General features: G+C 40.0%; 1 protein-coding gene across 2 annotated transcripts in view; it reads right to left on the bottom strand.

Annotated features, from left to right (window-relative positions):
- The window catches only part of LOC103506086 (actin, muscle), a 28,347-nt gene extending 23,551 nt beyond the window's left edge, over positions 1-4,796 (bottom strand). The window contains exons 1-2 of one of the 2 annotated variants that reach the window (XM_008470467.3): positions 4,666-4,796; positions 2,346-2,493 (exon numbers count right to left, since the gene is read on the bottom strand). In XM_008470467.3, coding sequence (XP_008468689.1) covers positions 2,346-2,471 — 126 coding nt within the window. In that variant the 5' untranslated portion in view covers positions 2,472-2,493; positions 4,666-4,796. Of the gene's footprint in view, positions 1-2,193; positions 2,250-2,345; positions 2,494-4,665 lie in introns of those variants that run through there. The other variant, XM_026821238.1, reaches the window with a different exon arrangement.
- Positions 4,797-12,596: the final 7,800 nt, after the last annotated feature.

Below are 12,596 nucleotides of genomic sequence, written 5' to 3' on the forward strand. Positions count from 1 at the left end.
AAAAAAAAAAAAAAAAAGATTTGCCAGACCTTGAGACCTGGCGGGTCATGTTTGACCTTGACATAAAATTTGCACCATATCTCCCTCCCCCCTAATCCACTAGCCTAAGGAGGGGGGAGGAGGGTAGGTATAAGGTATACCCATTTATCTATGTACCTACCTATATGTATGGGGCGGTAGATGTAGGTACCTCTATTCCTATGTATGTACCTATGTAGGGTATATCAGGTACATTATGGACCTAGGTACACAGTAACCCCCGGGACTACAATCTCAAGTATTCCTGACTTCTGAGAATGCTTGGAGACTGTTCGGGCATAGTGTTCGAGCATGATCAGGGGTTAACAAACACTTCAACATGTTTGTGAGATTGGGACGAGAGAGAGAGAGAGAGAGAGAGAACGGGAGGAAGAAAGAGAAAGATGGAGGGGGGAAAACAAAAGAGAGAGAGATGAAGGGGGAGAATTGACCTCGGAGAATGCTTGGAGAATGTTCGGGCATAGTGTTCGAGCATGATCAGGGGTTGACAAACACTTCAATATGTGAGATTGGGACGAGAGAGAGAGAGAGAGAGAGAGACAGAGTAAGAGGGGGAGAGAGAGAAAGAGGGGGGGAGAGAGAGAGAACGGGAGGAAGAAGTGAGAAAGAGAAAGATGGAGGGGGGAAACAGAAGAGAGAGAGAGAGAGATGAAGGGGGAGAATAGGAGAGAGAGAGGGAGAGAGAGAAAGGGGATTTTAATTTTTTAGTGGATGTGCCAAAAGAACCATCACAATCACAAAATGTCCATTTATGTACATTGATTTTGTGCTTGATTGGCGCTTGTCATTAGGTCCAAAATATTAGAGTATGTACTATGTACATAAGGCAGGTATACCTACCTAGGTAAGTAGGTATACCTGCCTAAGTACCTAGATATTTTTCAACAGTAGGTAGGTACCTGGTACATACATATCTACTAATAGAGCCATTTGATGAGGAGATATGTACATAATATTTGACCCCAGTGGCGTAGCGTGGTCTAAATTCAAGTGTAGGGCGTTGTAAGGCTCATGCACAGGTCTACCAAGTCCCATCACAGTACATGCCATGAAATTAGTGGAGATGTCAAAATCCCTTTAAACTTTTAATGGACGAATCCGTGATTTTATCACAGCATTAATAAGTGTCCCTTTAGTATGATTAGGTATTTCCATATTTCCATATTTTTTTTACACTGATAATGCTCTATTAAAGTAGCTACTCGTTAAATGCACCCCGAACTCCAAGCACAAAGCCGAAAAAACTTCGAACGCTCCGGGAATCGAACCCCGGACCTACGGAGTGCAAGAATAGTGTGATACCCACTCGGCCTCGGAGGAATGCTATATTTCCTATAATGTTGAGCTTCCCTATATAAAAAGTTCAATAAAGTTCATTAGAGTTCTAGAATCCAGTCACTCGATTGAGCTTCCGGCACCCTAGTTTTTTTTTTTTTTTTTTTTTTTTTGTGTAGTAAAAAAGGGGGAAGGACCAATGAAAAGCATGATAATAATTGAAATTTTGGATGCTTAAAACCTCGAGTTCTTATAGAGGTATCTGGTTTTTCATTTGTATCTATACCCATTCTATGAATGAAAGGTTTGAAATTTGACGGATTGAAGAATGGAATCTCTATCTAGTGATAATTTTGCCCGAAATTTATGCCCAACTGTTAATTTATTATTACATTACTGCAGATGACCCCAGAAGCTTTGAAACTATGAACATTTTATTTAATAACCCCAAAGTTTTTAAGAACAGAAACCAAATTTTAAAAGCTAGTTTTTCAAACCCTTTAGTTATTGAACTCCTGTAATTTCCTAAAATCACTCTCAGACCTATCTCTCCTCAACCCCATTTTTTTCCTTATTCCCAAGAGTTTAAGAGGGGCAGGGGTGATGGAACTCCTGCACTGAGGAAAAAACTAGGGTGCCGGCAGCCTAATCGGGTGACTGGGTTCCGGCATTCCAATATTGAACTCTATATCGGGAATCTCGACACTATAATATAGCATTCTAACAGCCTGAATCGGGGGAAGTAACCCAATAATAGAGTTCTTCCACCCTAAACTTGTGGCACCCTGTCACCATTTTTGTCTCAGTGTGTAATTTCCTAAAATCCCTCTAGGACCTACCCCTCCTCACCTCCTATTTCTACCCCAAGTTCCAACTTACCTGATGACGGGGTCTACCGACGATTGAGGGGAAGACAGCTCGGGGAGCGTCATCTACCCTGTCACCATTTTTGTCTCAGTGTGTAATTTCCTAAAATCCCTCTTAGACCTACCCCTCGTCACCTCCTATTTCTACCCCAAGTTCCAACTTACCTGATGACGGGGTCTACCGACGATTGAGGGGAAGACAGCTCGGGGAGCGTCATCTCCGGCGAATCCGGCCTTGCACATACCGGAACCATTGTCCACGACCAAAGCGGCTACATCATCGTCACACATTTTGATGGATTGGTTTGGTTAACTGAAAACAGACGGGAAAGAGGACGTTAGAACGACGAGATCTTCAAACAACGGCCGGCCGAAAACCAGGACGTTAAATGGTCCAGAGTTCAAGATAACGATCGGCCGTAAATTGAACGTTTTAACGTCGAGTTTGAAGCCAAAAGCGACTTTTACACAAAACATCACCAAGGAAGGGTATATTTTGTGCTTACGTCTTGATGTCTAGGGCGAAGCTAGAGGCTTTTTTCTACCTTGTTTATATTGGCCAGAATGAGACTGAAATTCTAAAAAGGGTCCCGACTATATTTGCGTGGATCAGAGGTTAATCAATGCCTAAGGCATTTTCTACCAAATTAAACCCCTTTATCATTATATCCGTTTGGGAAGAAGTTTACACGAAACGCATATCTAGCAGGAATTTACAAACGAGGTTACCCCATACTTTTGGTCTATAGATTTGAGAGCCATTGATAGCGCCTAACGGAGGTTGGTCTTTTCCTACTGAAAAAATACGCCTAAATTGCTGATGAGCAATTTTTCATCTTCTTTTATCAAGAGGTTACATCCACTGACGGGAAATTCCGTATTTTCGCACCAACCAACAATTTAACAAGAATTTAACTTTAACGGTACAATCTCCAGATCTTGTATGAGACGTAAAATCTCTTTAGAACCTGGATTTAGGTAGATTTGAAAAATAAAAAAAGGGCGATCTAAACAAAGTTGGCGATACCAAATTATGAGTTTTGCTCGTAAATGTTTGATGCCTTGTATGGATCAAAATAAGAATTTGGTAAGGTATGCCCCTCTGTATACATATAAAGACTTTTCAGTCTCATCCTGGAAATTATAAACAAGGTAAAACCCTTTTCATTTACGTGAATTGATTTAGATCTAATTCTATGGTCACTTTTGGACAATTTAAGTCTTAGTTAAATAAAGATTGTAACTTGGTAGAATGCCGATAGCTTTCAGAACTTGAAAAATCAGGATTGTTTATTTTAAAGCGCCAAAAGTGACTGTAAAATTAGGTCCTAAATTGGTCTCTAGACTTTTCTTCGTATTGCCATGAAGTGTCGAAGATAGCTAATAAATGCACTTTTTGATAGATTTCTCTAATAGGTATATTTATGAAATTTAGCTTGATTTCTAATGGGGTCTGTTTATGAAAATTATCTTGATTTCTAATAGCTCTTATTGGTAAAAATTAGCTGGTACGTAGGTAAAATGAAAATTTTATTTCTTGACAATCAAACTGTTGTTTTACGGTTTTTGATCAGCACATTCTTTTAGAAAATCTAATCGGTACTTGAAAATCTCAAAATTTAGTTTATTTTTCTCCCAATTTATCCCAATTTCCCACTTTAATTTATTTTATCCCAATTTATGAATGTTTTTTTTTATATGATTAGTAGAAGATTACCAATTACCAATACTTGGGACCGTGTTTGTTTCAGCACGTAATCGTACCATTCAATAACTATTCAATTTGAAGCATGTACTTTGAATTTTTCCAATAGAAAGAACCGCTCAAACACGAAATTTTGTTGTAGGTAACTTGAAATGTACTTAAAAATCAATTTTGAAACTATAAATCCAAGTAGACTTTGAATTTAAAGCAATCAGACGGCACTGTAGGTATTTGGTGGCTGAAATCGGAAATTTGAAAACAGAGGACCGGGTAAGTCCAATTAGAGAGTTAGATCACTAGAGGTTCAGGAAAGAAAGATATTTTATCAAAATCTTTTCAATTTATCAGAGGCATCAGAGCTAAGATCTTTAATTAAAAAGTTCTAATTTGTTCAACAAAACCTTTTCTAATCTCCATCTATCGAACTAGGTAAGTAGGTAATCCATTTGAATATCCAAGGTAAAACTTGATGGCTTCAAAACACAATCGGTTTTCGACACTTCAATGCAAGAAAAGTAAAAAGGTTAAAAACCAATTTCCAAAAATTCACAAAACGAAAGAAAAAGTAAAAAATTGGACTATTCTAAAAAACTTGAAAAAATTCACTGGCTAAAAATTCTGTAGAAAAATCCAATGTGCCTGTTGAAATCCACTAACACGAAATGAAAACTCCACAATTCAAAACACTTTTCCAGCTGTTGAAGACTTTTGAAAAAAAATTCACTTGGTTCACTTTTTCAAAATTTTCTAACTTTATTGAATTGTGTCACTTAAACCCACCTTGTTTGTAGTCCGCTAATCAACTCTAGCTCAGGGCTGGGATACGAATGAACGTTCCAAGGGACAAATCGTAGTTCTTATTGCTTCGACTTCCCAAGCATTCTCAGCCTTGTATGGGAATCACAGGGAGAGAGCGGCCGACTTGGGCGCATGCCCTCTCCGTTTTCGGGGCTCCAAATTCGGACCTAACATAACGGCATCTAACGGAACTGAACCTAAAAGAATGGAGCTTAACATAATGGGTCCTAACGTAACGGAGTCTAACAAAACGGAATATAAAGTAACAGATCCTAAGGAAATAACGGATGAGCCACTCTCAGACACCCAAACGTTCCTCATACAATAAAACCCTCACGACATGAAACGGAGTAAATTATTATGTCCTGCTAGGTTCGAAACGGGGCTCCATATATGGACGCATTCTGCCATAGAACGAATAATTTTTGTCTCCAAAAAGGCGAGAAATTTTGGAAGGCCATGGAGACTCCCTGGAATTTTCTGAACAGGTGCAAGGTGCAACGGCCCCTGCTGGAACTCTAGAGTTCTGGTAGCCATTGACTGAAAGTCTAGGCGGTTTTCGTGAGGATATAAAGCGATCAAAAAATGATGAATTTTGAAAACGTTTCTACTAATACTGTAGGTTTTCTGAAAGTTCTATTTGGTACCTATAGCATCGGGGGCTCCATATATGGACGCATTCTGCCATAGAACGAATAATTTTTGTCTCCAAAAAGGCGAGAAATTTTGGAAGGCCGCGGAGACTCCCTGGAATTTTCTGGACAGGTGCAAGGTGCAACGGCTCCTGCTGGAACTCTAGAGTTCTGGTAGTCATTGACTGAAAGTCTAGGCGGTTTTCGTGAGGAGATAAAGCGATCAAAAAATGATGAATTTTGAAAACGTTTCTACTAATACTGTAGGTTTTCTGAAAGTTCTATTTGGTACCTATAGCATCCCTACTGGACAGTTGATGTTTAGATCGATCTTCTATACCTTCTCTGATGAAGACCATTATGATTGGCATTACTACCTACAGTACCCGATATAAAAGAATTTATAAGAGTTTACTGAAATCAGAGGAAATGGCTTCATTCATTTAATCATGTTTAGCTTCAGAAAAGTCTACTGAGAAATTAGTGCAGATGTAGAAACCACTTTTAAACGGAATACCTACCTAGGTACCTAATTCTTTTTTGAGTCACTGAAATTAGTGGAGATGTCAGAATCACTTTTAATAGGTTGATGAACACCTTTTGAGTCACTGAAATTAGTGGAGATGTCAGCATCACTTTTAATAGGTTGATGAACACCTTTTGAGTCACTGAAATTAGTGGAGATGTCAGAATCACTTTTAATAGATGAACACCTTTTGAGTCACTCACTGAAATTATTCTAAGAGTTTACTGAAATCAGAGGAAATGGCTTCATTCATTCAATCATGTTTAGCTTCAGAAAAGTCTAATTAGTGGAGATGTAGAAATCACTTTTAAACGGAATACCTACCTACCTAATTCTTTTTTGAGTCACTGAAATTAGTGGGGATGTCAAAATCACTTTTAATAGATGCATACCTTTTGAGTCACTGAAATTAGTGGAGATGTCAGAATCACTTTGAATTAGATGAACACCTTTTGAGTCACTGAAATTAGTGGAGATGTCAGAATCACTTTTAATAGATGAACACCTTTTGAGTCACTGAAATTAGTGCATGTGTTTCAGAGCCCCAGGAGGAGATGAGGGGATATTTTGGGACTGAAACGAAAACAATCTAGTCCCCACGGTATAGGAAACGAAATTTTTGAGCACACATGTTGTTTGCTCAGGACCATTTTGTCTCTTTTAAATAGTTTATTAAGAGGTTTCTAAGTTTCTATGAATGGGTAATTGTAAGATTGTTTTTAAAGAGAGATTGTGGGTAATTGTTTTGTTTAGTGTTTTTAGAGAGGGATTGAATGCGGCTTGTAGGTTTACGTTAGGGTAGACGGATTTATTTTGGTGCCCATATTTTGACACACGGTAAATGAAGTGTCAATGAAAAGCATGATAATTGAAATTTTGAAAACCTCGAGTCCTTACAGAGGTATCAGGTTTTTCTTTTGTATCTACACCCATTCTATGAATGGAAGGTTTGAAATTTGACGGATTGAAGAATGGAATCTCTATCTATTCTAGTGATAGTTTTGCCCGAAATTTATGCCCAACTGTCAATTTATTATTACATTACTGCAGATGACCCCAGAAGCTTTGAAACTATGAAAATTATTTAATAACCCCAAAGTTTTTAAAAAAACAGACACCAAATTTTAAAAGCTAGTTTTTCAAACCCTTTAGTTATTGAACTCCTGTAATTTTCTAAAATCACTCTTAGACCTGTCTCTCCTCAACCCCAATTTTTTCCTTATTCCCAAGAGTTTAAGAGGGGCAGGGGTGATGGAACTCCTGCACTGAGGAAAAAACTAGGGTGCCGGCAGCCCAATCGGGTGACTGGGTTCCGGCATTCCAATATATGGTATGTATGTACCTACTGTAGAACTATAGGCTAATGGGTAGGTACCTACTTCAGCTGCGTAAGTAGAATTCCTTTAAATTTAAACTCGATGGTATAAGGCCCAGTTCGCGTCAGTCCTAAAAAATAGACATTTCGGGCGATAGTAACGTATGTGATGGGCTTAATAGCGGGCCAGAGTTCAGCCTGACAGCCCTAAATCCGACAGTGTGTATCTGACTTGAATTTGGTTCGGCCTCACAGAAATATACCTATCCGACGCGACATATGGAGTGGGCTTGAACCGCTTGAATTAGTCCGGCCTCACAGACCTTCATCCGGCGTATGCACGAGGCTTGCACCGCTTGACTTGGGCTGAAGTCTCACAGACCTTCATCCGGCGTGTGCACGAGGCTTGCACCGCTTGACTTGGGCTGAAGATTCCCCCCTCGGGCGCGGGGCGTTCAGAATACGCGGTCCCTTTATAGACACACCTCACAGACCTTCATCCGGCGTATGCACGAGGCTTGCACCGCTTGACTTGGGCTGAAGATTCCCCCCTCGGGCGCGGGGCGTTCAGAATACGCGGTCCCTTTATAGACACAACATGAAGTCTTGGCAGCCCTCAGCATTATTGCAGCGGAGGTAGTAAACGCGTTCATTGAATAGAATAGTTTCACTTTGCACACACTCAGAGTTGGATATTTTCGTATTCGTCAGAGACCAGCAAGTGTGTTTACATTTTCTTCGAGAATTCAGAGCAATTTGTTTTTTGGTGAATTGGGCGAAAGAGATCTGTTTTTGTGGTTGAATCTACTGGATTTTTTCTAGAAACGCTTGTAAAATTGAATTTTGAATAGCTGTATTTTCAAATAGAATTCAAATTCAGTTTGGGAGGATCTCCAGAGGAATTTGTGTTTTGGTGAATTGGGAATTGGGTGACAGAGATCTGTTTTTTGTAGAAATTCCTGAAAATTTCAGGATTGAATTGGAATTTGAGTGGTCTTTTTGTAGTTGAAATTCGTTCGTCACTCCATAGACCCAGTCCGTGTTTCTTCTGGTCATTTAAATTGTTGTACCTTTTGAGACCTGGCCTGGTTGTTGATTTATCCTACTCTTGGATTTGATAGTTGTGTGAAAACTTGAGAAAGATCCTCTTTTACAAGTACCCCATAAATTTGAAATTTCCTCCATCTTTCTATTCAGTTACAGGAGCTTACTGTTGATTCATCTGTTTCGTTTCAGTATAAGCCACCAAAGTCTATGGAATATCTCTTCCATACTCACACAACCAGAAAATCCTCAGAAGAACGTACATATTCTTTACAGAAAAAGTCTGCGAGTCTGCAAGAAGTTGTTGATTTCGTTCCGGATGGTTTTGAAGTTCGTTTCTGGGAGCCGCATAAAGGTCTGGATACACATAAACTGCACCAAGCCCGCGCCGACAAACGGCCGAGTTTTGTCCGTACTAGGACGAATGGTGTCCGTCCCGACATGTTCAAATGCCTTGTCTTTCTTTCTCGTCAAAGGCCAGCCACTCACTATCAGGTAGACCTGCATGACAGGTACACCTGATCAGGTCCGCCTGTCAGTTCTACCTTATAGTGATCGGCTGTCCCAATACTTTGTCAGCGCGGGCCCGGTGTGTTTATGGGTGTCCCAACCCCAACCATAAATCATGTCTGCCTACTATTCTTTCATTGAGATATATTTCCTATGTTTTCCCAACTTGACACCACTATCTTGTTCTTGGTCTGCCTCTCTATCTCGATTGTTTTCCGGTTTAGACGATATTTATTTTCAGTTCAATTCTTCAGCGTTCTTCATTCGTTTTCTTTTCTTCCTAAGGCTTCTTCTTCTTCTTCTTCTTCTTCTTCTTCTTCTTCTTCTTCTTCTTCTTCTTCTTCTTCTTCTTAATGTTCCTCTTCTATCGCAGGTTGGAAATCAACATGGCTATGTGATCGCGGATCCTAGCAGCTTTGAAAAGTTCCAGCTTTGTTGTACTGGTCTGATCTAAAACCTAAAAGCTTTTTGCTCTCAGCTCTATGCAGTTTGAATTCGATGCTTCTCTCTACTTGGTCGATGCGCTATGCCCTTCGCTCCACGCTGTTTTTAGCCTCACGCCTTTTGGTCATGTTGGTCTTCTAAGTATGTTTTGTGATCTGTATCATCTGACTTATGACGAGGCATGAATCTTATCTCTTCGACTGACTCTCCCTGCCTTGGTAATAAAAAGTGGACGGCCCCCTGGTAAACAGTAGGACGCGGCTTCAAATCGAACCCAGCACATTCGGGTTGAGAGTCAGTTCCCTTGTTCACACAGCCTCCACTTTGACGAGTGTTGCACCTAATAAGGCTATCGCAAAAGTAGGGACCTCACCAAAAAAGACTCTTGTCGCAGAATAATAATAATAATAGTGCTTATTTATACTGCTCGCATAGGACTGAAAAGTCCCTTTACTCCAGCAGTAGGCTACTACTATTATTCAAATTAATAATAATAATAGTGCTTATTTATACTGCTCTCATAGGACTGAAAAGTCCCTTTACTCCAGCAGTAGGCTACTACTATTATTGTGGTCAAATTCTCAAATTATATGAGGGAAAATTTCATACCTCGGCTGGGATTGAACCCACGCCCTCCTGTTTACCAGGCGAGCGCCTTGACCACTACACCACCGAGGCAGGTTAGTAAGTATTCGGAAGGATTGAACCCACGCCCTCCTGTTTACCAGGCGAGCGCCTTGACCACTACACCACCGAGGGTGGTGTATAGCCCATAGAAGACGATTCTTCACGAATTACTTTTACAAAAACCACACCCACACAAAAAATACAATAATAGACTCTTGGGTGAAATGTAACCCACTACGCGAGGTTAACTCTCGGCGGAGCGGCGTTCTCTACCACCTAACCTCAGAGTTCTATTTGTCAAATTCTCAAATCTTCTTCTTCTTCTTCTTCTTCTTCTTCTTCTTCTTCTTCTTCTTCTTCTTCTTCTTCTTCTTCTTCTTCTTAGGTTAACTCGCGGCGGCGCGGCGTTCTCTACCACCTAACCTCAGAGTTCTATTTGTCAAATTCTCAAATCTTCTTCTTCTTCTAGTGCCGTGTCCTAGAGAACGTTAGCGATCATGACTAATATTTCTTGTTTGTCCTGGGCAGCTCTGAATAGTTATTCTGAGGATTTCTCGAACCAGGATCTAAGAACTCCCAACCATGAAAGTCTCCTTCTTCCCCTCTGTCTTCTGCCATTGATTTTCCCTTGTATGATGGTGTGCAGGATTCTCACAAATACCTACAAGATCAAATTCCACCCTCCGGCCTGAACCGAACCCACGCCTTTTTTACGAGAGCTTTGGCCACCGAGACAGACGTTTAAATGTATAAAATTTACGAAGCGGGGAGGAGTGTAGGGTGCACTTTTTTTATTTTTATTTTTTAGGGCGAAGTGCTGAACGAGATGTTTTTGGAAACATCTTCATAAGCGATGATATTTAGGCCTACCTACTTGTTTTCTTTATTTTTTTTTTGGAAAATCGAGGGCTATTAATAATTTTCATATTTTTGATGTTCGTGCCAACATGAAGAATAAGTAGGTTGAGTTTGGAGAATATGGAGATGGGTGGGAAATACATTGCTGGTCTTGATTGAGATGTTATTGGATTTTATATCAGGAAACTCTGGTTCGACTCCCACCCCCGTATAAGAAAGATTGAAATAGTGCCAATGAAAGTACCTAAAATTCCTAAAAATGATACCCAAGTTGGTTGGGATGGAAACCAAAACCCCAAGCCAGCCGAGTTAGCTTGGAGGGTAGCGTTAGGTCGCGGGTTCGATTCCCAATTGGGCCGGATTTTATCCTAAACAGATCGTTCTCTTGATGACAAGACCCTAGCAGTTACAGTCCCTCTATCAAACTTCTTCTTTTTTTTTTAACAACAACAACAACAACACCAACAACAACAAGTTGTCACATATCTACAATTCTACATACCTACTTGTACCTAAACTTGAAGATATTTGATAGAGGGAACTACGACGGTCTTATCGTCCCGAAATCGAAGAAAGAAAGGATATAGAAGAAAGCCAGCAGTTCCGAGAACGCACATTATCCGCTTAGGGTAAAATCCACCGCGAGTGGGAATCAAAATCAGGAATACCTACTCCTTTAAAAGGCAAAAAGAAAGGATGGAAGAAAGCCAGCCGTTCCGAGAACGCACATTATCCGCTTAGGGTAAAATCCACCGCGAGTGGGAATCAAAATCAGGAATACCTACTCCTTTAAAAGGCAAACGAAAAATTTATCTCCCAATCGCCAATAACAGGTTTCTGAGTCAGTCAGAATTAAACGGTCATAATAAAATTCTATCACGATGATTCACATTACCAAAATCACCCGACTGTGGAAAGCCAAGTGTTTTCTTAATGAAAATGCTTGACGTATCAAGTGTTTACTATAAATGTGCCAAATATATCTCCCCATACAAATGAACAGTCCATGGGAGAAAAATGAATGGGCCCATTACATACAAAAATGAAAATCATCAGTTCATGGGAGAAAATATCATGGGTCCACAAAACAAATAAAAACTGATGAGCCCATATTTTATTAGACCCCAGTTTATTGTTTTGTTTGTTACTTTTTTCATCCTAATGTATGAAAACCTGGAATGAAAGATGGATATTATTAGGATTATCTACTTACTAGGTGAGGATAATGTCTAAAGCTGTGTCCACACAGTCGACGACGCTGTTGATCGATGTCGACTAAAACTGTACACTCAACATAGATTCACCTCGTCGATCGACGGCATCGACTATGTGTGTGGACAGAGCTTAAGACATTCTAAAAGAAGACAGTAGGTACTTTTTCAGGCAACCTCCGTGGCCAGGTGAGTTTCAAACAAAGCTTGTACATGCCCGCCGCCCCGGAGGTCCAGGGTTCGATTCCCGACGGAGTCAAGGCTTTCTTCACCAAAAAGAAATTCACATTTTACATTTTTACTTTTTTTTTTCTTCCTTTCTTTTAATCAAGTTTTATTTACTGTCGTCTGTCGTCCTATATTTTATCCAAGAATCGAACCTGAAACCCTAAAGTACAATCCGAGGCTCGTGTCTCATACTTTTTCTGGGATCTGCGAACCATTTTAGGCTAGGTTATTCTCATCATTTTTACATTCTATTACTACCTATAATTTTCTCTAAATAGGTATCACAGTTTTCCCTAAACAAGTCGGACAGACATAATACCTACCTGTGTGTAGTTCCCTTTTAGAGATTTTTCCCATGGCCTGTTGAATCGGAAAGTCATGGGAGCGAATGGAGAGAAAATGTTGCCAGAATATATTTTCTGACCTCATGAACGATATTTCGCTCCAAGGTTGCCAACTCGATGTGACGTCATCGTATGAGTCGACAAGCGGCCAGAAAACACCTAATTTAGATTTGT

Source organism: Diaphorina citri, unplaced genomic scaffold, assembly GCF_000475195.1.
Source record: "Diaphorina citri unplaced genomic scaffold, Diaci psyllid genome assembly version 1.1 scaffold214, whole genome shotgun sequence".
NCBI lineage: Eukaryota > Metazoa > Arthropoda > Insecta > Hemiptera > Psyllidae > Diaphorina > Diaphorina citri.